The sequence below is a fragment of the Ranitomeya imitator genome, chromosome 1, assembly GCF_032444005.1.
Source record: "Ranitomeya imitator isolate aRanImi1 chromosome 1, aRanImi1.pri, whole genome shotgun sequence".
NCBI lineage: Eukaryota > Metazoa > Chordata > Amphibia > Anura > Dendrobatidae > Ranitomeya > Ranitomeya imitator.
Window position 1 is genome coordinate 273378239 of NC_091282.1, and position 25969 is coordinate 273404207.

Genomic DNA, 25969 nt, shown 5'->3' on the forward strand with positions numbered 1-25969 from the left:
AGGAAAGGTATCTTTGCGGTCAGCACAAAAAACTACAAAAGACCACGCAGAGTGTGCAAAAAGACCTCCGCACCGACTAACGGTGCGGAGATGCCACTCTGCACCCCAGAGCATCCAGCTAGCAAGACAAAATCATGATAACCAGCTGGACAAAGAAACAATGAACAAATAATAACTATCAGGAACTTAGCTTCTGCTGGAGAAGACAGGTCACCAGAAAGATCCAAGAGGGAACTGAACTAATGCAGGAACATTGACAGCTGGCATGGAGTAACGATCTGAGTGGAGTTAAATAGAGCAGCCAACCAAAGGACAAACCACGTCACCTGTGTAAGGAACCTCAGAAGCAGCAGCTCCACTCACAGCCACCAGAGGGAGTCCATGGACAGAACTCGCCGAAGTACCATTCACGACCACAGGAGGGAGTTTGACAACAGAATTCACAACACCCCATAGAGGCAGTCATGCAGCGTGTCCACTACGGCCCATTCAAAGCCAGAAACTCCAGTTTGTGAGCTGGGTAGTTGCATTCACTGGGAGTCAATCCTCGACTAATGTAAACGGGATGCAGACAGCCATCATGGTCTTGATAGAGAATCCCTCCTAGTCCGTCGAGAGAAGCATCTACATGTAACACATATGGTTTACTGGGGTCGGCATAGGCCAACACTGGGGTGTGAGTCAAGCATGACTTCAGTTTCTTGAATGCCTCGTTGCATGCAGGTGTCCATCTATCCCCAAAAAGTTCATTAACTTTGAAGTAGACCCTCTTTATTGACCTCGAGGAATGGGCTGTCCTCCCGGACGGGGGATACCCCTTGGTAAGGGCAGCTAACAGCTTCGCAATCCGAGAGTACTGTGGTATAAATCTTCAGTAGTATCCGCAAAATCCTAAAAAGGACCTAAGCTCCCTCAGTTTGGTGGGCTTAGGCCAGTTTACAACAGCCTCCACTTTGGCGAAGTCGGTGGAAATTCCTTCTCTGCTGACTATGTGCCCCACATATTTCACAGTAGTCTGGCAAATCCGGCACTTGTCAAGGGACAACTTCAACCCAGCCCCCTTCAACCGATCCAGCACCTTGAACAATCGCTGGTTGTGTTCTTCCAGAGTCTTCATAAAAACAATAAGATCATCTAGATAAACCAGGACCTCACGTAAGTGCATGTCCCCACTACTTTGTCCATACATTTCTGAAAAGTGGCCGGAGCGCCTGTCAGTCCTTGAGGCAGTCTCTGAAACTCGAAGAACCCAATGGGGCAGATAAAAGTGGTTTGCCCTCTTGATCTTCTTTTGACATGGGTATCTGATAGTCGCCACTCCGTAGAGCTAACACAGAAAACCATTGGCTCCCTTGCAGGCAATCTAAAGCTTCATCGATTCGAGGCACAGTGTACTGGTCAGGGATCGTACATTTATTCAAGGTGCAATAATCCACACACATCCGAATAGCTCCATTTTTCTTTCGAGCTATCACGATGGGGGAAGCATAGGGGCTACTAGACTCTATGATGACTCCTGTGTCTAACATACCGTGTAGATGCTGCCTGACATCTTCGATATCCGCCAGGGCCAATCTTCGGGATCTCTCTCTAAAAGGTTTTTGATCCTTCAACCGAATGCGATGCTCCACTCCTTGGGCGAGGCCCATGTCCCATTCACCTAGAGAAAAAACTGCATCTCGCATCATCAGGCCATCAGTGACCAACTCCCTCTCTTCTCCTTTTAGCTTACTTCCTTCAAAACAAGGGTCAAAGCTTTCAGGCTGTAGTTCCCTCTTCTCCTCCTCCGTTCTCACATAGGCTTCCAGGCAGACTGGGTGGATGGATAGGGTCTGAGAGTAATTTTCTCCCCCAACTTCCCGACACCACTGAGCTAATGCATGGAACATATTGGCATTTGTTCCCACTATGACAGGTGTTGCTCTCTCATCTGCCTCGGCCTCTGGGCAGATCAGTGCTATGATGGGTATCTCTTTATCCACTCCAACAACAGTCTTTGGGAATTGTAGCGTCACGGACACGTATCCTCTGTAGGAGTAGCTGTGCTCACTCAGTCCCCACACCATGAGTCCAGACAATGGTTTCAGAGGCATATTGGATAAATATCTCTTATACCATCCTTCGAAGATGATGGATACTTGAGACCCGCTATCCAGCAATACTGTGCAAGGTTGACCATTTGTATATGTGGGGATTGTCCCACTAAACCTTCAGGCAGGGTTTTCGATGAGGCACTTTGGAGGGGGCGGCAGAGTAGGTCTTAGTTGTTGATGGGGGCTCAGTATGGGGTGCTACTGGCCCCCTTTCCAGTTTCCCGACTGCCTCTGAGGGTTAGGGGGAAGATGTGAAGAGTTCTTTGGGTTCCACCTCTTCGGACACTGACGTGCTATATGGCCTGGACTCCCACAGACGAAGTACAATTCTGGTTTCCTACTCTCTACAGAGGTCATCATTCTCTCTTCCTGAAACCAGGGTTTAATTCTCGGCTACCTCCGCAGCACTTTGTAGCCGCTCTATTGCCTTGGCCTGATCACTTAACAGTTGTGTAATCTGCTCCCCCTGTTTCTCGATGACTTTCAACAGTTCTACCTCTCAGCAGTCGGCTGCTGGCTTCAAGGCAACAGTAGTCACCCGAGGGGATTTCTTCTCTCTTGCGGCCAAAATAACCTCCTCCTTCCGAACTTCCTTAAGCAACTCATGAAAAGAACCCGGAATCTTCTCTCTATCACAAGACCTCATCCGCTGGGCAATTGGATCATGAGTGAGAGCTCCTCTGAGTATTAGTTCCAGACGACACTGATCAACTTCTTTAGGGCTGACTCCACCTTTAGATGGTATTCTATGAACCAGCTTATCTAGTCGGTATAGATAGTTAGACATCTTCTCATCTGGCTGTTGGTAGGTGGTACGGAGTTTATAGAGTAGATCAGTAGCATCTTCAGGGGATCCAAAAGCATCTTCTAAAGCACTCATATAATCTTGATAAGTTGCCAGAGGCTTGCTCCGCCAAGCAGCCTTCACCACTTCCATAGCAGTACCCTTCAAGCTCTCTACTATTCTCTGCTTCTTTACAGCATCAGTGCACTGCCACTCTTCTAGACACTGTAAAGTGACATCCCTCCAAGTATCATATACTTCTTCTCCAGCAGGGGTGGGGAGGGCACCCGAGAAAGTTCTTAGACGACGGTAGTTCCCTTCTGGCTGCATCTTGGCAAACTGACTGACTAGCTTTTCCATAGCTGTCATAAGCACATCAGCAGGGGCCGCTGTCTCTTCAGGACGGAATCTAGGTGGAGTAGAGGGTGGACCTATACTAGTCTTTCTAGGCTGAGTGCTTGATTCCGGTTGCCGGGTCTCAACTTCGGACTCCGTAGGCCAAGTGATCTGCCATTGTCGACCATACTCTGAAGACACGGCTACCATGGATGGGAAGTATTCTTTCCTCAAGATCTGCCCGGTTGAAATCAGGGCTGTGGGTAACGGTCCCCCCTTTTCCTTCCGGCGGTCGATCACTTTAGGGTGGGAAAGTTCAGTGAGTCAGTTAACTATTTTCAGTATCTCTTCATCAGACGCATCACAGAGCTCACCAGTCACTGCAAAGCTTTGTTTGGCGGGAACATCCATCTCTTCACACCACACATTCACTTCTCGTTCTGTTAAAGTCTCCATAGTAAATACTCCTGTGTTAGTTCTAGATCTCAGCAGTGCCTCCACTGTAACACCCCTTTAGAGCTACCATGGTATACTGTGTGTTATGGTGGGTCTCACCTCTCCAGGGCGCAGTGCCTCCACCCGAATCTTGATTGGAGCTCTCTCTCTGGGACTGCAGAATGACTATTATCTTCTGCCAGGGGCTGACTCGGGAAGCCCCTGCCACACTCAATACACACTCACAGGGATCAGGAGTAAAACAGTTTAACAGGTTTATTGCTATGCAGCATAAATGAGATGGATTTAAAAGAATAACATGCAATACAGGTAACTGTGCTCTGTCAAAGTCATATATACATCACACTCTAATTCTACTTCAAACCTGCAAGTATAACGCAGCAGGGTTTTTTCTTTCTCTTCTGGATTTACTCAGTCCAAACGTTGGGGCCCAGTTGCCATGGATGTTGGCGCGCAAATTAGAACAGTTGGTGCACTTAGATGAATACGAATGGCAATAGTCTGGGCTGTAGTGTACTCACTGTAAATAGCGCTGGTAGAACTACAAGTTTCAGAAGGGCACTCACTGCGCTTCTCCAATGGTCGGATGGGTCTCTGGGCACCAGCTGGGGGCGGCCGGATTCAGTCCTTTATATGGTGGGAGTGCCGGCAGAACTCTCCAAGTTCTTGATGTAACTTGCTTCGTAGGGTAAAAACAAGCAACGCTCTCTCCAGCGGCGTGGGTATATCCGAGGGGACAGCAACACTCCAGGCTATGTCATCTGACTGAAACAAGGGTCCCTGGGAATGGTAGTCCACTGCAGCTCAGGGGAAAATCTGCTAATGTCTGTAGGTCCCCATCCAACAGCAGCTGCAAAGCTCTTCTTAGTGTCTGTAAATCCCAATATACCAGAAGCTACCCTGACAGTTCCCAGTGCAGGTGTTACACATGAAAATGCCATCTGATCTGCAGGCACCATGTTATAGAGAGCTGAGCAGGTTGATATATACCGCAGTTTTGTGAGAAAATATTCAGCTCTTTCTGTGATTTTTGGTCCAGTGTGCGGTCCTATCAGTGACTGACAGCTATCTCTGTATGCACAATTGTGCAAAGCAAGAACAATGCATGCTGGGAAGTGAGAGTAAAGAAAGTTCCATCTCAAATAGTGCTGGCAGAATGCTGCCTACTCAAAAAAGGTAAAGAAAAAGAGAAAAGGCTCTCCAAATGTGTTACCCTCAATATAAGACAAATGATTGTATATGGTCACCTGCCTGGGTTGTGACCTGTCACAACTCCGTACTTGTAACAATGAAAGGCAGCTTCTCCGATCGCTGTCCCACTCACCAATGGGAAAAAACACATTCAAAACCAAACTAGAAAAGAGTGGTAATTTCCGGGAAGTGCCACAATGTGAAGACAATGGTGTATGTTCTCTGGATCTTTATTCACTCATACAATGCGTTTCAATGTCGGGTTGACCGACACCTGATGGAGGCAACCTGACTCGAAACGCGTTGTATGAATGAGTAAAGACCCAAAGAACTTACACCCTTGCCTTCACTCTGTGCCAGTGCCTGGGAAATATGCTCTACTCCTGCTTGGTTTGAATACTCAAATAAAGTGGATGGTAAGAAACAGAGCACGATTTTATGGGACTGCGAATTCCTACTTTTCTACAGGCATTGTATGAAAGGACAGAAACACTTCAAACATGATCAGCTAAATGTATCCGCCTGACTTGGTACAATGCACTTTGTCCGAAATCTGGTTTCTGATTTCTTTGACTTTTTCTCTTCTCCTCAGGCTTTCAGGTTTTGAAGTCGGCATCACACTATTGGCCCTTGGAAGTGGTAAATGGGATCCATGAATTACCTAGAGCGAATGACGACAGGAGAGGTTCTCGTAATGAAAGCGATAAAAGTATGTATAATCACAGGGCAGCTATTTTTCTTTTTTTATATGCAGATATCAAATAACACGAAGCCAGACTCATTGTTCAGGTTTTTTACATTGTGTCTTACTCTACTGATGTTTTTATTATAAAGACGATAATGAAGCCTTTCAATCTCATCATACTGCAGAGCAGGATTTAGAGCCAAGACCACGTCATGAAAGTCACATTGACAATGATGCCATTTTTATATGGAATTACAAGTCACAAAACGTCTCAACTGACGTAGATTGATCTTACAGACAACCAAATTTAATGCATGCTTTCACCTAGTCTGGAAATAAAGTTCTATTAAGATCTTATTTTCAGGCCAACCATGTGGAAGAAGTTCTTATAAATGTAATTGTGAGCCAACTGGTCCGTCACAAAAGCTATTCCGTGGGCCAACATTATGAATAGTTTATCTAATATAATCCAACCTATATGTTGCTATAATGATGGAGTAGAACAGTTAAAGGGAACCTGTCATATTATGGATGCAGCGCTATCTGTGGACAGCATTGTGCAGAGAAGGAGAAGCTGAACACAATGATATATTGGTTTGTTGGAAGTAATTAAGTATAACTTGTATTTTATTATTTAAAATCCTTGGTGCTTTTATGTATATGAACCCAGTGGGTGGTCTTACTAAGTGATTGACAGCTCTCTCTGCCAGCACATTTACTTAGGGAAGACTGTTATTTAATAATAATAATAATAATAATAATTTTTATTTATATAGCGCCAACATATTCCGCAGCGCTTTACAAATTATAGAGGGGACTTGTACATACAATAGACATTACAGCATAACAGAAATACAGTTCAAAACAGATACCAAGAGGAGTGAGGGCCCTGCTCGTAAGCTTACAAACTATGAGGAAAAGGGGAGACACGAGAGGTGGATGGTAACAATTGCTATAGTTATTCGGACCAGCCATAGTGTAAGGCTTGGGTGTTCATGTAAAGCTGCATGAACCAGTTAATTAATTTTTTTTTTTTTTTTAATATAGGCCACACAGGGATCGTTAGGTTAATGCATTGAGGCGGTAGGCCAGTCTGAACAAATGAGTTTTTAGGGCACGCTTAAAGCTGTGGGGATTGGGGATTAATCGTATTATCCTAGGTAGTGCATTCCAAAGAATCGGCGCAGCACGTGTAAAGTCTTGGAGACGGGAGTGGGAGGTTCTGATTATTGAGGATGCTAACCTGAGGTCATCAGCGGAGCGGAGGGCACGGGTAGGGTGGTAGACTGAGACCAGAGAGGAGATGTAGGGTGGTGCTGAGCCATGGAGTGCTTTGTGGATGAGGGTAGTAGTTTTGTACTGGATTCTTGAGTGGATGGGTAACCAGTGTAATGACTGGCACAAGGTAGAGGCATCGGTGTAACGGTTGGTGAGGAATATGATCCTGGCAGCAGCATTCAGGACAGATTGGAGCGGGGAGAGTTTGGTAAGAGGGAGGCCGATTAGTAGAGAGTTACAATAGTCCAGACGAGAATGAATAAGTGAAACAGTAAGAGTTTTTGCAGAGTCGAAAGTAAGAAAAGGGCGAATTCTAGAAATGTTTTTGAGATGCAGGTAAGAAGAGCGAGCCAGTGATCGGATGTGGGGGGTGAATGAAAGGTCAGAATCAAGGATGACCCCAAGGCAGCGGGCATGTTGCTTTGGAGTAATGGTGGAACCGCAAACGGAGATGGCAATGTCAGGCAAAGGTAGGTTAGTAGAGGGAGAAAACACGAGGAGTTCAGTTTTTGACAGGTTTAGTTTCAGATAGAGGGAGGACATGATGCTAGAGACAGCGGTAAGACAATCACTGGTGTTTTCTAATAAGGCAGGCGTGAGATCAGGAGAAGAAGTGTATAGTTGGGTGTCGTCAGCATAGAGATGGTACTGGAAGCCAAATCTACTGATTGTTTGTCCAATAGGGGCAGTATACAAAGAGAAGAGGAGGGGGCCTAGGACTGATCCTTGAGGAACCCCAACAGTAAGGGGAAGGTGAGAGGAGGAGGAACCAGCGAAACATACAGTGAAGGATCGGTCAGAGAGATAGGAGGAGAACCAGGAGAGAACGGTGTCCTTGAGGCCGATGGAGCGGAGCATAGTGAGGAGGAGCTGATGATCCACAGTATCAAATGCTGCAGAGAGATCCAAGAGAATTAGCATGGAGTAGTGACCATTAGATTTAGCTGTTAGTAGGTCATTAGAGACTTTAGTGAGGGCAGTTTCAGTAGAGTGTAAAGAGCGGAAACCAGATTGAAGAGGGTCGAGAAGAGAGTTATCTGAGAGATAGCGGGTAAGACGGGAGTGGACCAGGCGTTCGAGGAGTTTAGAGATGATGAGCGAGTATACTCATTGCTCGGGTTTTCCTGAGCACGCTCGGGTGGTCTCCAACTGTTTGTGACTGTTTGGAGATTTAATTTTCCTTGCCGCAGCCGCATGATTTGCATCTACTAGACAGCTTGATTACGTGTGGGGATTCCCTAGCAACCAGGCAACCCCCACAGGTACTCAGACTGTCCAGCAGCCTTAAATCATGCAGCTGTGTCAACAAAAACTAAATCTCCAAGCACTCACAAATACTCGGAGGTCACCCGAGCGTGCTCGGGAAAACCTGAGCAAAAAGTCTACTCGCTCATCACTACTGTTAATCACTGAATAAAACAGCCCATCAGATCAGATATCATTTTCATCATGACAGGTTCACCTTAAATGTGATAATGATAAGATATTCAGTCAGTAACATGTAGAAGTTTTCCTAGACAGTAGTTATAAGGTAAGTTACCCAACAACCACTTATCATATAGAAGCCAATTTGGTGATCAACTGATCACAATGTAAATTTCTACATTCGTTGATTATCTGGGGAAAGATCACAGAATCCCTTGTGATTAATGGAGAAGTGGCTTCATTCTAAGGGTATGCACACAGGTTAAGTATTTGCTGGGTTTTTGTTTCATTTTGTTCCCAGCCGTTTTCTCATGGAAAGTGAAGGATTTCGTAAATAAGATTCCTGAAGATTCATGCACATCTGCTTATTTTTTCTTTGCACATTTGAAGCAGTGTCAAACCTGTACACGTCAATTCTTTCAACGTTTCTGCAGCGTTCTTCACCTATTGTACTGGGAAAAAAACGCATCAAAAGTTTTACACTGCGTTTTTCCTGCCATGTCTGCAGAAAATGCTTAACGTGTGCACATACCCCAGGGCGTTTGCAAGATAAGTCAGACCCCTTACCATAACATTTCTCTATTTTTTGTGTAAATAATGGGAACAGAATAAATGATTGATAGAAGTCAAAGAATGTAAACTGAATTAAAAAAAGACCTATCCACCTGCTTACTCTATAAAAGAGTACTAGAGATATAACAGTGCCTTGAAAGGTATTCATAGAAATCGTCCTCACAATTTTCAAATTTATGTTTTTTAAGTATTTAGAAAACCATGTATTATTTCCTTCACTCTTCACAAATACTTGCTACTTAGCGTTTATATATCACATAAAATCCCAAATTTTAGGTTTGTGGGTATAACTCGAAAAAATGTGAAAACGTTCACGAGGTATGAATATATATGTTGAGGGGGCACCACGGCTTATGGAGTGGGATCACCCTGACCTATAGCATATGCATAACCAAAGGACATAGAGAAAAGAGAAAAAGTAGCGGTCATACAAATGGGGATCACCACAACAAGGATTCAGCTAGGATATATACAATTTTTATTAGTAAGATCAATACCATAGATCAATACCTAATAAGAGCAATAATGCTAACTTGCATCACCCTGAATGGGGCGACACGCGTTGGGTCTCCGCTTCACCTGCGCCATTTTTTGACCAGTTAAACACTTCTAGCCCATGGTATTGTATTTGCTGGGCTGGGTTCAGGGCTCCGTGATATTTTCACTTGCATTTAACCCCTTGTGGTGATGCAAGTTAGCATTATTGCCCATGGTATTGTATTTGCAGGGCTGGGTTTAGGGCTCCGTGGTATTTTCACTTGCATTTAACCCCTTGTGGTGATGCAAGTTAGCATTATTGCTCTTATGCTATGCCAGACAGGGACTTGTTTTCATTTAGGTGTAGTCCTTTACGGCTTCATTAGTTATTGTATTCATTGTATTATGTGATACTCTGGTAAAGTTGCCCTTTACTCTGTCTTCTGTCATACATATAACAAGCTTGTTTTATTGAATTGTGTGTATTTTTGTGGTGATGTCCACATAGGTATTGCCTCATTAGGTATTGATCTATGGTCTATGGCGCAGGTGTTAGCCCTATTTCGGGCTGAAGTTACAAGGGACAAGAATGTTGCCTTTTTTAATTTGTTTTTAAGTGTGGGTTCACTTTATTACCTGTCTTCATGTGTACTGTGGTGTACTAATAAAAATTGTATATATCCTAGCTGAATCCTTGTTGTGGTGATCCCCATTTGTATGAGCTTTACTTTTTCTCTTGTGTCCTTTGTTCAGGAGGTATGAATATTTTTTCAAGGCACTGTATATTATTCCTTATTTTATACAGACACATTTCACCACTAATTTTTCTAACTGGCCAGGATAGAACATGAGTCAATTGGTCCCATCTATATATCATGCACATCCTGAACATCTGATGAACTTGTTTTACTTACAAAGATGAATTTTCTTTCTGGATTCCAAATGTATATCCTTCCTTTTATCTGTCCATATCCCTGCACCCTGGAGTCAAGCATCTCAATAAACCTTTGATTGTGTTTGTTTTTTGGCTCATATGGAACCACAGATTTATTCCATGGAAGCTATCTGATGGACATATTCTAAGAAGATTGCCGGTAGTATCACATGAGATTTAGCAAAGTACCGTACTTACGAGAGATCTTTGCATAACGTACATTACATGGTTCATGGTTCATTATAGTGCTGGTGCTTGATTTAACACTACACAGATGCCCTGACAATATCACGAGAAGAAAAGATCACAGCTGATCTCAAGATGCTATTGGTATTAGTCAAGCTGTTTTCTCTGTTCTTGGTACAGAATGTCTCCTCTCTGCATTTCTTCAAAATTGTTACATAAACTAAGACTATTAACTCAGCTGTTTTTGATAGTAGTTATACAATGCCTAGGGGTATAATCTTGCATTCAGCCCTCTATGCGATAGAATTACATCAGTATAATTGCAGGAATTATACTTACCTTCAAATATTTTAAAGATCAATTCCCCTAAATAAAACACATACAAACAAGCATGTGCACACATATACAATGAATCATGAACACAAATGTACACATACACGCTCTCACGCATACACACATACAAACAGGCATGTGCTAACATATGTCACACGCACATGTACAGTGTTTAAGAGATAACATTTCTCCGTGTGGAGAGTGGCATGCCAGGTGAGGAGTCTTATAAGCCATGCAATGCTCCTATACGAAATTAAATATGCAAATTGCCTGCTCAGAGAGGAAGATTACTGGAACTCTAGGAAGTAGGCATGTCACACTCAACAAGGAGAAACGTTGTTCCTTAGGCTATGTGCACACTTTGCAGATTCCACTGCGGATTTTTCCGCAGCGGAATTGCAAAATCCGCAGTGAAAACCCATCGCGGTTTTTACTGCGGATTTATCGCGGTTTTTACTGCGTTTTCTTCTGCGGATTTTCAACTGCAGTTTTCTATTGGAGCAGCTGAAAATCCGCAGAAAAGAAGTGACATGCTGCGGAATGTAATCCGCAGCGTTTCCGCGCGGATTTTTCTGCAGCATGTGCACAGCGTTTTTTGTTTCCCATAGGTTTACATTGAAATGTAAACTCATGGGAAACTGCTGCGGATCCGCAGCGGTCAAATCCGCTGCGGATCCGCAGCAAAATCCGCAAAGTGTGAATATAGCCTTAGACCCCGGTCAGAAGCATCTCATACAGCCCAGTCAGATCTCATACTTTGCACTGAGGAGGGGCAACACCCTGAAACACGTGTCTGTAAATTGAGATTCTGGTTTGGCTTTTACCTTAAGTCATATGACAAGGCTCGTTAAAGGGTCGATATTGACTTTTAGGATTGCTACTTCCAATAGGTGGTGGTAGAGTTCTAGTCCTCTTCCTCTCTGAAGAGGCAGTTTGCTTACACATGTAAGGACACACACACACACACACACACACATGAACAAACGGCTCTGTCATTAGAATTGCAATGTGCCAGGCCTTATCTCGTGATGACATGATCCATTAGATAGGGCCAAAAGGATGCCATCCACATTAAACTGTCAGCCAATCCAGTCAACATCGGCGATTACGATACAATGTTAGTCTAGTGTTTGTGTGCTTTCCATTGCAAACACAGACATGGGAATTTGACCTTTAAGTAATAATGAAACATTTGCAACAGCTCATGGGATAACATATACCACTGACTTCTCAATTCTGGAAAGGATATTTACTTAATGTAAATACATGGTGATGTGGTAAAAGACAATCATTATTGGGTTTAATGGCCTAGAAATTAAAGGGGTTAACCAGTTCTTAAAAATTGATGATACAGCCATGTGCAGATAGTTGTACCCAACAATCTAATTTTGATGGCCTCTACTGAAGATAGTCAGAAAAGTCCCATGGCTCTCCAGTCCTTTAGTGTTCAACAGTGGATATAATTTACTGCCTCCATCTACTATGAGGCCTACTGGCACATGGCGAGGCCCGCTGATTCCATACCAGGCTCTGGATTGTGTCACATCCTTGGATGTAATCTCATGAAGGTCTTGGTGACAGAAACATGGAATATAGATATACTGGACTGCAATTCCATTACATCTATCGTTGAACACTTAAGGAGTGGCATGGTGCCTTCTGACTCGTTAAGTGATGTGTATCTTTTTATCCTCACCTATATAGGGCCCGGATAACCTTTTTAATGAATGTGTTTGTACTTATTTGTCTACCATTGTCATTTTTGTTCATGACATCTGCTTCTCTAAGTCTCCATTATTCTTTGTAATCATGTTGCAATTACCATGCGTTATCATTGCTGTTGTGTACAACAAGAATTGAGCTTTATATCTCTCAGCAGTTCTTTCCCCGCAGGGGGTGATTACTCTCTTTAGATGACATGTTGTAGTATTTTGTCCGATTACAAAAAAAAGTGAATTGACAAGAAAATATTGAATTGCTACTGAATATGGCATGTTATTAGTATGTCCTCCCTAGAACAGAATGTTACCGATAAGGTGCCAAACCCAATAAGAGATTCCAGGTCACTAATATCACTAAACTCAGATGCGCTTTGACTAGCGATAACTGACTCGTGACGCAGTTGCGATTACTTACTCCTAAGATTTTGTAGGACATAGCATTAGACGGATTGCTGTGATTGTGAACCTTATGATGGTTGGCACTTTGGATAACGTTTGGGTAACAGAACATGAACATAGGTACATTGCTAAAGCTGCAGGATAATTGTTTTTTTGAGTGCAATGATACCACTGTACAAGGCCAGATGAAAGCTAAAGGGGCAGTAGCCTAAGAGTCTCCGTAATCCTACACCCAGAAATTACCTATCCATCAAGACCACCAGTTGGTCGAAACGTTTGGCAAAGTTCTGTCTTTTCTTTCATGTCGGATCACAATAAACCGCATTTGCTGCAATAATTTTTAGGTTTATCTGTTCTGTGCTGAGATTTTCACTACAGTATTACAGGACTACTTATCCTTTTCCCGGGCACAACCTTCAACCAGCAGTGTGCCGGCTTTCCCTAGGTATACAAGCTAGAATAAGCGTAGGATCAGAATGAAACTCTACATTTATGTCACCATTGCTGTAAAATTGGTGCATGGACCTACAGGAGGAGATGTTTTCATACATGTCACGTTGTGGACTATCAGGAAATTCCTTGATTACAGCCAGATATATTCAGTTTCAGTTCAACAAAAACTCTTCCAAGTTTTTGTCTAGATATAACTTTTTTCTTTAAACTTTCTTCACTTTTTTTTTGTAATTTTGCCCTTTACTTTTAATAGTTTCAAAGTTAAAAATATACGAAAATAGCTAATGTACTCAAAAGAACCCCAGAGCTCCTATCTAATGGTGACCGAAATGAAAGCTGCATGTTTGTTGAGAGATACAAAGTGTTTTCCATGTCTGTTCACCATTGTCACTTTGCTTGTGTTTTATCCATTGCAGCAGTCATCATCCACAGCCACATTGTGCTTCCTTACCATAACGCCTCCTTAGTCAGTAGCAATGACTCTGCCTTCTCTAACTTGTCTGCAACTGTAGGTGAGAATCATGTCTGTATGTGCTGCCCGCGACTCAGTGTGTGTATATATACATACCCTTATGTATATATACCGTATGTGTTATTGTGCTTTAAGGTATAATGTAGCTATTTTTCCTAAATGAGATATTGCAAAAACGTATAAAATCTTTGTCCTGTACAGTGTGAATAACAGCACGGGTCTTGATTTCCAATTCTATTTTAAAGCATTAGGTTTTCACAAAGGAATTCTCATTAGAACATGTATTCGCACTGCCAATGTGTTTCACACCAGTTCTGAATTTATCACCACGCTCCAGCTTTGTAGCAGTTTTATTTATACAAATACATCTGAAATACAAGTTGCTTAATATGAAGTGATTAGAAATCGTAAGAAGATATTTAAAGAGGGTTGTCATAATTGTAAAAGTCATACAGTTTTCACTGTAAAGTTTTTTTGTGTTTTATAAAATCTGTTTTCAAATGCCCCACTAAGTAATTCTGAGCTAACAATTAAGGGGTCTTGTGTTTTAAGGTACCGTCACACTAAGCGACGCTGCAGCGATACCGACAACGATCCGGATCGCTGCAGCGTCGCTGTTTGGTCGCTGGAGAGCTGTCACACAGACAGCTCTCCAGCGACCAACAATCCCGAGGTCCCCGGTAACCAGGGTAAACATCGGGTTACTAAGCGCAGGGCCGCGCTTAGTAACCCGATGTTTACCCTGGTTACCATCGTTAAAGTAAAAAAAACGACCACTACATACTTACCTACCGCTGTCTGTCCCCAGCGCTGTGCTTCTCTGCACTGGCTGTGAGCACAGCGGCCGGAAAGCAGAGCGGTGACGTCACCGCTGTGCTTTCCGGCTGACCGGCGCTCACAGCCAGTGCAGAGAAGCACAGCGCTGGGGACAGACAGCGGTAGGTAAGTATGTACTGTTTGTTTTTTTTACTTTAACGGTGGTAACCAGGGTAAACATCGGGTTACTAAGCGCGGCCCTGCGCTTAGTAACCCGATGTTTACCCTGGTTACCAGCGAAGACATCGCTGAATCAGTGTCAAACACGCCGATTCAGCGATGTCAGCGGGACGTCCAGCGACGAAACAAAGTTCTGGACTTTCTGCCCCGACCAGCGATATCACAGCAGGGGCCTGATCGCTGCTGCCTGTCACACTGGACGATATCGCTAGCCAGGATGCTGCAACGTCACGGATCGCTAGCGATATCGTCCAGTGTGACAGTACCTTTAGACTGTTCTCAATTACCCAGAATGGAGGATGGGGGTAAATAGGGCATCACTGTCTCTGCACGTAGAACATCAGACCCATGATAGCACATCAGTGCAGTAGACAGACCCATGATAGCACATCAGTGCAGTAGACAGAACATGATTGCACATCAGTGCAGTAGACAGTCCCATGATAGAACATCAGTGCAGTAGACAGTCCCATGATAGCACATCAGTGCAGTAGACAGACCATGATAGCACATCATTGCAGTAGACAGACCCATGATAGCACATCAGTGCAGTAGACAGACCCATGATAGCACATCGTGCATTAGACATACCCATGATAGCACATAAGTGCAGTAGACAGTCCCATGATTGCACATCAGTGCAGTAGACAGACCCATGATTGCACATAAGTGCAGTAGACAGACACATGATAGCACATCAGTGCAGTAGACAGACACATGATAGCACATCATGCATTAGACAGACCATGATAGCACATCAGTGCAGTAGACAGACCCATGATAGCACATCAGTGCAGTAGACAAACACATGATAGCACATCATGCATTAGACAGTCCCATGATAGCACATCAGTGCAGTAGACAGACACATTATAGCACATCAGTGCAGTAGACAGAACATGATAGCACATCAGTGCAGTAGACAGAACATGATAGCACATCAGTGCAGTAGACAGAACATGATAGCACATCAGTGTAGTAGACAGTCCCATGATAGCATATCATGCATTAGACAGTCCCAAGATAGCACATCAGTGCAGTAGACAGACACATGATAGCACATCAGTGCAGTAGACAGAACATGATAGCACATCAGTGCAGAAGACAGACCCATGATAGCACATCAGTGCAGTAGACAGTCCCATGATAGCACATCAGTGCATTAGACAGTCCTATGATAGGACTTCAGTGCAGTAGACAGTCCCATGATAGCACATCATGCATTAGACAGTCCCATGATAGCACATCAGTGCAGTAGACAGACACATGATAGCACATCAGTGCAGTAGACAGAACATGATAGCACATCAGTGCAGTAGACAGACCCATGATAGCACATCAGTGCAGTAGACAGAACATGATAGCACATCAGTGCAGTAGACAGTCCCATGATAGCACATCAGTGCAGTAGACAGAACATGATAGCACATCAGTGCATTAGACAGTCCCATGATAGCACATCAGTGCAGTAGACAGACACATGATAGCACATCAGTGCATTAGACAGTCCCATGATAGCACATCAGTGCAGTAGACAGACCCATGATAGCACATCAGTGCAGTAGACAGACCCATGATAGCACATCAGTGCAGTAGACAGAACATGATAGCACATCAGTGCAGTAGACAGTCCCATGATAGCACATCAGTGCAGTAGACAGACCCATGATAGCACATCAGTGCAGTAGACAGAACATGATAGCACATCAGTGCAGTAGACAGTCCCATGATAGCACATCAGTGCAGTAGACAGAACATGATAGCACATCAGTGCAGTAGACAGTCCCATGATAGCACATCAGTGGAGTAGACAGACACATGATAGCACATCAGTGCAGTAGACAGACCCATGATAGCACATCAGTGCAGTAGACAGAACATGATAGCACATCAGTGCAGTAGACAGACCCATGATAGCACATCAGTGCAGTAGACAGAACATGATAGCACATCAGTGCAGTAGACAGTCCCATGATAGCACATCAGTGCAGTAGACAGACACATGATAGCACATCAGTGCAGTAGACAGACACATGATAGCACATCAGTGCAGTAGACAGACGCATGATAGCACATCAGTGCAGTAGACAGACACATGATAGCACTTCAGTGCAGTAGACAGAACATGATAGCACATCAGTGCAGTAGACAGAACATGATAGCACATCAGTGCAGTAGACAGTCCCATGATAGCACATCAGTGCAATAGACAGACCCATGATAGCACATCAGTGCAGTAGGCAGACCCATGATAGCACATCAGTGCAGTAGACAGACCATGATAGCACATCAGTGCAGTAGACAGACCCATGATAGCACATCAGTGCATTACACAGAACATGATAGCACATCAGTGCAGTAGACAGACCATGATAGCACATCAGTGCAGTAGACAGACCCATGATAGCACATCAGTGCAGTAGACAGAACATGATAGCACATCAGTGCATTAGACAGACCCATGATAGCACATCAGTGCATTAGACAGAACATGATAGCACATCAGTGCAGTAGACAGACCATGATAGCACATCAGTGCAGTAGACAGACCCATGATAGCACATCAGTGCATTACACAGAACATGATAGCACATCAGTGCAGTAGACAGACCATGATAGCACATCAGTGCAGTAGACAGAACATGATAGCACATCAGTGCATTAGACAGTCCTATGATAGAACATCAGTGCAGTAAACAGTCCCATGATAGCACATCAGTGCAGTAGACAGAACATGATAGCACATCAGTGCAGTAGACAGACCCATGATAGCACATCAGTGCATTAGACAGAACATGATAGCACATCAGTGCAGTAGACAGACCATGATAGCACATCAGTGCAGTAGACAGACCCATGATAGCACATCAGTGCAGTAGACAGAACATGATAGCACATCAGTGCATTAGACAGTCCTATGATAGAACATCAGTGCAGTAGACAGTCCCATGATAGACATCAGTGCAGTAGACAGAACATGATAGCACATCAGTGCAGTAGACAGACCGATGATAGCACATCAGTGCATTAGACAGAACATGATAGCACATCAGTGCAGTAGACAGAACATGATAGCACATCAGTGCATTAGACAGTCCTATGATAGAACATCAGTGCAGTAGACAGACCATGATAGCACATCAGTGCAGTAGACAGAACATGATAGCACATCAGTGCATTAGACAGTCCTATGATAGAACATCAGTGCAGTAGACAGTCCCATGATAGCACATCAGTGCAGTAGACAGAACATGATAGCACATCAGTGCAGTAGACAGACCCATGATAGCACATCAGTGCATTAGACAGAACATGATAGCACACCAGTGCAGTAGACAGACCATGATAGCACATTAGTGCAGTAGACAGAACATGATAGCACATCAGTGCATTAGACAGTCCTATGATAGAACATCAGTGCAGTAGACAGTCCCATGATAGCACATCAGTGCAGTAGACAGAACATGATAGCACATCAGTGCAGTAGACAGACCCATGATAGCACATCAGTGCAGTAGACAGAACATGATAGCACATCAGTGCAGTAGACAGATCCATGATAGCACATCAGTGCATTAGACAGAACATGATAGCACATCAGTGCAGTAGACAGACCATGATAGCACATCAGTGCAGTAGACAGAACATGATAGCACATCAGTGCATTAGACAGTCCTATGATAGAACTTCAGTGCAGTAGACAGACCCATGATAGCACATCAGTGCAGTAGACAGACTACGATAGCACATCAGTGCAGTAGACAGACCATGATAGCACATCAGTGCAGTAGACAGACCCATGATGGCACATCAGTGGAGTAGACAGACCATGATAGCACATCAGTGCAGTAGACAGACCCATGATAGCACATCAGTGCAGTAGACAGACCCATGATAGCACATCAGTGGAGTAGACAGTCCCATGATAGCACATCAGTGCAGTAGACAGACCATGATAGCACATCAGTGCAGTAGACAGACCCATGATAGCACATCATGCATTAGACAGACCCACGATACAACATCATGCATTAGACAGTCCCATGATAGCACATCAGTGCAGTAGACAGACCCATGATAGCACATCAGTGCAGTAGACAGACTACGAGAGCACATCAGTGCAGTAGACAGTCCCATGACAGCACATCAGTGCAGTAGACAGTCCCATGATAGCACATCAGTGCAGTAGACAGACCCATGATAGCACATCAGTGCAGTAGACAGACCCATGATAGCACATCAGTGCAGTAGACAGAACATGATTGCACATCAGTGCAGTAGACAGTCCCATGACAGCACATCAGTGCAGTAGACAGTCCCATGATAGCACATCAGTGCAGTAGACAGACCCATGATAGCACATCAGTGCAGTAGACAGACCCATGATAGCACATCAGTGCAGTAGACAGACCATGATAGCACATCAGTGCAGTAGACAGACCATGATAGCACATCAGTGCAGTAGACAGTCCTATGATAGAACATCAGTGCAGTAGACAGACCCATGATAGCACATCAGTGCATTAGACAGAACATGATAGCACATCAGCGCAGTAGACAGACCCATGATAGCACATCAGTGCAGTAGACAGAACATGATAGCACATCAGTGCATTAGACAGTCCTATGATAGAACATCAGTGCAGTAGACAGAACATGATAGCACATCAGTGCATTAGACAGTCCTATGATAGAACATCAGTGCAGTAGACAGAACATGATAGCACATCAGTGCAGTAGACAGTCCCATGATAGAACATCAGTGCAGTAGACAGTCCCATGATAGCACATCAGTGCAGTAGACAGAACATGATAGCACATCAGTGCAGTAGACAGAACATGATAGCACATCAGTGCAGTAGACAGACCCATGATAGCACATCAGTGCAGTAGACCGTCCCATGATAGCACATCAGTGCAGTAGACAGAACATGATAGAACATCAGTGCAGTAGACAGACCCATGATAGCACATCAGTGCAGTAGACAGTCCCATGATGGCACATCAGTGCAGTAGACAGTCCCATGATAGCACATCAGTGCAGTAGATAGACCCATGATAGTACATCAGTGCAGTAGACAGACCCATGATAGCACATCAGTGCAGTAGACAGAACATGATAGCACATCAGTGCATTAGACAGTCCTATGATAGAACATCAGTGCAGTAGACAGACCCATGATAGCACATCAGTGCAGTAGACAGACCCATGATAGCACATCAGTGCAGTAGACAGTCCCATGATGGCACATCAGTGCAGTAGACAGTCCCATGATAGCACATCAGTGCAGTAGATAGACCCATGATAGCACATCAGTGCAGTAGACAGTCCCATGATAGCACATCAGTGCAGTAGACAGACCCATGATAGCACATCAGTGCAGTAGACAGTCCCATGATAGCACATCAGTGCAGTAGACAGACCCATGATAGCACATCAGTGCAGTAGACAGACCATGATAGCACATCAGTGCAGTAGACAGTCCCATGATAGCACATCAGTGCAGTAGACAGTCCCATGATAGCACATCAGTGCAGTAGATAGACCCATGATAGCACATCAGTGCAGTAGACAGACCATGATAGCACATCAGTGCAGTAGACAGTCCCATGATAGCACATCAGTGCAGTAGACAGTCCCATGATAGCACATCAGTGCAGTAGACAGACCATGATAGCACATCAGTGCAGTAGACAGTCCCATGATAGCACATCAGTGCAGTAGACAGTCCCATGATAGCACATCAGTGCAGTAGACAGACCCATGATAGCACATCAGTGCAGTAGACAGTCCCATGATAGCACATCAGTGCAGTAGACAGACCCATGATAGCACATCAGTGCAGTAGACAGACCATGATAGCACATCAGTGCAGTAGACAGTCCCATGATAGCACATCAGTGCAGTAGACAGTCCCATGATAGCACATCAGTGCAGTAGATAGACCCATGATAGCACATCAGTGCAGTAGACAGACCATGATAGCACATCAGTGCAGTAGACAGTCCCATGATAGCACATCAGTGCAGTAGACAGACCATGATAGCACATCAGTGCAGTAGACAGACAATGATAGCACATCAGTGGAGTAGACAGTCCCATGATAGCACATCAGTGCAGTAGACAGACCCATGATAGCACATCAGTGCAGTAGACAGACCATGATAGCACATCAGTGCAGTAGACAGTCCCATGATAGCACATCAGTGCAGTAGACAGTCCCATGATAGCACATCAGTGCAGTAGACAGACCCATGATAGCACATCAGTGCAGTAGACAGTCCCATGATAGCACATCAGTGCAGTAGACAGACCCATGATAGCACATCAGTGCAGTAGACAGTCCCATGATAGCACATCAGTGCAGTAGATAGACCCATGATAGCACATCAGTGCAGTAGACAGACCATGATAGCACATCAGTGCAGTAGACAGTCCCATGATAGCACATCAGTGCAGTAGATAGACCCATGATAGCACATCAGTGCAGTAGACAGACCATGATAGCACATCAGTGCAGTAGATAGACCCATGATAGCACATCAGTGCAGTAGACAGAACATGATAGCACATCAGTGCATTAGACAGTCCTATGATAGAACATCAGTGCAGTAGACAGACCCATGATAGCACATCAGTGCAATAGACAGACCCATGATAGCACATCAGTGCATTAGACAGTCCTATGATAGAACATCAGTGCAGTAGACAGAACATGATAGCACATCAGTGCATTAGACAGTCCTATGATAGAACATCAGTGCAGTAGACAGTCCCATGATAGCACATCAGTGCATTAGATAGACCCATGATAGCACATCAGTGCAGTAGATAGACCCATGATAGTACATCAGTGCAGTAGACAGACCCATGATAGCACATAAGTGCATTAGACAGACCCATGATAGCACATCAGTGCAGTAGACAGAACATGATAGCACATCAGTGCATTAGATAGACCCATGATAGCACATCAGTGCAGTAGACAGACTCAAGATAGCACATCAGTGCAGTAGACAGACACATGATAGCACATCAGTGCATTAGACAGACACATGATAGCACATCAGTGCAGTAGACAGTCCGATGATGGCAAATCAGTACATTAGACAGGCTCATGATAGTACATCAGTGTATTAGACCAAGAAATGCTTTATTTCTAATGTGGTGATGCCTCTACAGATGACAGCTTTGATAACTTGCTGATTGCTGGGTTTAATCGGAAGTAACCACACCGATGATGAGAATAGGGCTTACTTCATTTTTTAAGAGATTCCAAGATACCATCCTGTGTCTCTTGAAAAAACATTATTTCATTACACTAAAAAGGATAGTATTCTAGATGAAATGATGAACTTGAAAATCTAAAGGTCTTCATTGATGTGTAGGTCGTGTATCATTAGGATACTATCATGGAGGACATAGTAAGAATTGGCATCCTCTGAATGCCAGTTCTACAGTTGGCTGGCACACTCAATAGGAGAAGTTCTGCTGTCTCCTTGTTGGGCTGTATAGGTCTGTAACAGGTGGTGGCCCATTGATATAGATTGATTTGGAAACCTTCCTTGATGTACTATTGTTTATGCCAAGTTCCCAATGTCCATGCCACTTTGTATTGTATTTTATTGTTACATGCATATTCCATTCAGGCCAAAATGTTAGGGTGAGCAAGGCTTTGGAGTGTCAAGTACAGGAGCACAGCGGGTCCCATCCCAGTTGCCATGTGCTCCATGATTCTGCGCAACACTCCTCGGGGTTTGGGCATTTGGAGCATGATCCCACTATTTATGCTGAATGACCGTGGGGAAGAATTTGTGGAGATGTCCTTTGTGTCCGCAAAAGCAATTTGGCCGGACCAAAGGAAGACAGAGCAGAAAGACCTGAGAGGAGGGAAAGCTTTTCCTTGTGGTGACACATACCTACGTTAGTAGATAAAGAAAGTTCAGAAAACTTCACAGTGTGCCATTTTTCTATCTAGAAGTTTTTGTTTGTATCCAGGGTTACAGGCAACAATTCCTAACTTTACGGAGTAAATTCACTGGTATGTTAATTTAAGGGCCCACTGTGGGTGCAGTATTGCATGTTATAATGTAGTAAGAGCTAGAATATGTTCTTTCGCCTTCATCCGGACACTGGTCACTAGAGTCAAAATTTCCTATATACACCAGATCCCTGTATAACCTTACATAGCCTGAGGAAAAGCTGCATTTACAGAGCATCTAATATTAATATCAGGACTCTGACTGTACTAACAGTTGACAAGTGCAGATTCTCCTGATCAAAGGTGATGGAACCCAGGCTGTCATTTCTAAGCCAAGATGTCACGGCGCACTGCTTAGTATCATCTGAACACAGAGACGTGGAGGCTAATGGTTTCATCTCCTTTGTCTGCTCGACCTTAATTTATTTAATATGAAAATTGTCAAATGCAGGAAATAATTTACAAAGATTGCCATTAATTGGAGGTCTGCAGTGTTTGTAGTAAGATGAATAATATTTAATATGAGCAACGAAGACTGAGTTCACACTTTACAGCCATTTTGAAGTTCAAAACGGCAGCTAAAAGCGCTCTGATTTTTAATGGCTGCACAGTTATGCAATGTGGTAGATTACGGCAAGGCCAAAGTGCTAGTACCTGCAATCGACGTGCCCTGATCTGCACGATGACTCAGATTTCCAATGAAACGCGGGTGCAGGTTCTCTACACTGCATCCGCAATGTGTAAACTCCGTCCTAGATCTCAGGCGGTTCAGGTGCATTCTAGCATTCATGTGAAAAGAGGAATTTTCTACAATTAGAAACGATCTTCTCTAATTCGGTCTCTTCTAACTCTGGGAACTCCTTTAAGGCTGCTTTTATATTGAGTGATAGTGCTGCAGCTGAAAACTGCAGCAGCGATGTGCCGCTGTGGTCTTTGCACTCTTTTCCTGCACAATCATTTTATCTTGCAGGGAAACGGTTTCATATACGGCTGATCAAAATGGCCCCTCGGTTTTGCAGGTGAAACGGTTGTTTCCATGCAAGAATAATGACTAATTCTCTATGGCAGTAAAGTGATTGTTCATGGAGACAGTGGAAAGACTGTAGCGGCATAAGGCTGTTGCGGTTTTCAGCCGCAGCTTGACATCGGCATGTGAATGCAGCCGGTCGGTATCATTTGATCACCATTAGTTACATTAGCATTTTCTTTTGCAAGGTAATATAACCAGTAGCTTTATAGCTATAAAGTGTTATTAGTATGTGTTACTCTTGCTGGATAATGTAAAAGAGCTGTCAATGAATGCTCTGCTGGCAGTGTGAACACAGACGAAGATTTGGAATCTTATTTCTGCTACTATGTTTTTATTCTGATAGCTAATGCTTGTAGTCAGATGATAATAGGAAATACATATAAAAATACTGTAAGATAGCGCTACCTTAGTGGGTTGGGGGACACTCGCTTAGCATGGGATTCAGTCACACAGGCATGGTTTTCCACTTAAACAGACTATCCAGTTTATTTTATGCATCATAAAGCGGGTCATGCACAGTTCACTATATATATTTTATACAGCTTCAACTCACTGAGACTATACATGCTGGACCTCTCACTTCTTCCAGTTACCATGGGTGACCATACGCCGAACAGTTCATCAATGTCTATGGAACACAATAGGCACCAACAGTCTGTGGAGGTATCTTATGGGAGCTCCTGCTCCACCCACTGACTCCTGGTCATTACTCTCTCTCCCAGGGAAGCTGCCAAACTGGGATCACCTTCCCGGACAAGGCCTTACTTACTAGGCCATCTGACAGTCCAGATTCTCAGACGGTCTGTAGCTCCCCTAATACAGTAGCCATCACAGATTCTGCAGGACCATGGCCTCACCCCATGTTCTTCAGGACTCCGGTCCTACTCCCAGGACATCCAACACAGAGGCCATCCAGGTACACGGCCTCTTAGTGTGCTATTCAGGGATCCGGTCCTAATCCCAGGACCTCCCAACACACAGGCCATGGCCTCTCCGTGTGCAATTCAGGACGTCCGTCCCCACCTGAGCCCGCCCACACACAGGCCACCAGGTCCCAAAGTCTCACCACGTGCTCTTCAGGGAGATAGCACTCCCAACACATAGGCTTTTCCAGGACCTTGCACATGGACCATACAGATCTAAACACTTTCCACTACAGAGACCATGTGAGGACACCATGGTCACATTATGAACCTGTAACCACTCCCATAGTTCAACCCGCCCAGCTCTCAAACTAACCCTGTAAGCCTCCATTAACAACTATAAAAATACTTGTGGGACTACAGGTCCCAGAACAAAAATATTACTGGCTTACAGCGCAGACTCCCTCTGTGTCACATACTGGCCATTTACAATCCTGCCCGTCACTGTTTCACCATCATAATCACAGCTCCGCCTCCATCCGCATCCTGAGAAGCACATACAGCGCCCCCTAGCTGCAGCAGGGGTCACTGCATCACAATATACAGTGGGGCAAAAAAGTATTTAGTCAGTCAGCAATAGTGCAAGTTCCACCACTTAAAAAGATGAGAGGCGTCTGTAATTTACATCATAGGTAGACCTCAACTATGGGAGACAAACTGGGAAAAAAAATCCAGAAAATCACATTGTCTGTTTTTTTAACATTTTATTTGCATATTATGGTGGAAAATAAGTATTTGGTCAGAAACAAAATTTCATCTCAATACTTTGTAATATATCCTTTGTTGGCAATGACAGAGGTCAAACGTTTTCTGTAAGTCTTCACAAGGTTGCCACACACTGTTGTTGGTATGTTAGCCCATTCCTCCATGCAGATCTCCTCTAGAGCAGTGATGTTTTTGGCTTTTCGCTTCGCAACATGGACTTTCAACTCCCTCCAAAGGTTTTCTATAGGGTTGAGATCTGGAGACTGGCTAGGCCACTCCAGGACCTTGAAATGCTTCTTACGAAGCCATTCCTTCGTTGCCCTGGCGGTGTGCTTTGGATCATTGTCATGTTGAAAGACCCAGCCACGTTTCATCTTCAATGCCCTTGCTGATGGAAGAAGGTTTGCACTCAAAATCTCACGATACATGGCCCCATTCATTCTTTCATGTACCCGGATCAGTCGTCCTGGCCCCTTTGCAGAGAAATAGCCCCAAAGCATGATGTTTCCACCACCATGCTTTACACTAGGTATGGTG

The 25969-nt window shown here is 44.1% G+C and overlaps 1 protein-coding gene across 1 annotated transcript in view; it reads left to right on the top strand.

Annotated features, from left to right (window-relative positions):
• Window positions 1-25969, top strand: part of ADGRD1 (adhesion G protein-coupled receptor D1) — a 1443566-nt gene that overhangs the window by 98072 nt on the left and 1319525 nt on the right. Inside the window, exon 3 of the mRNA XM_069756056.1 lies at window positions 5453-5569. Coding sequence (XP_069612157.1) covers window positions 5453-5569 — 117 coding nt within the window. The remainder of the gene's footprint in view (window positions 1-5452; window positions 5570-25969) is intronic.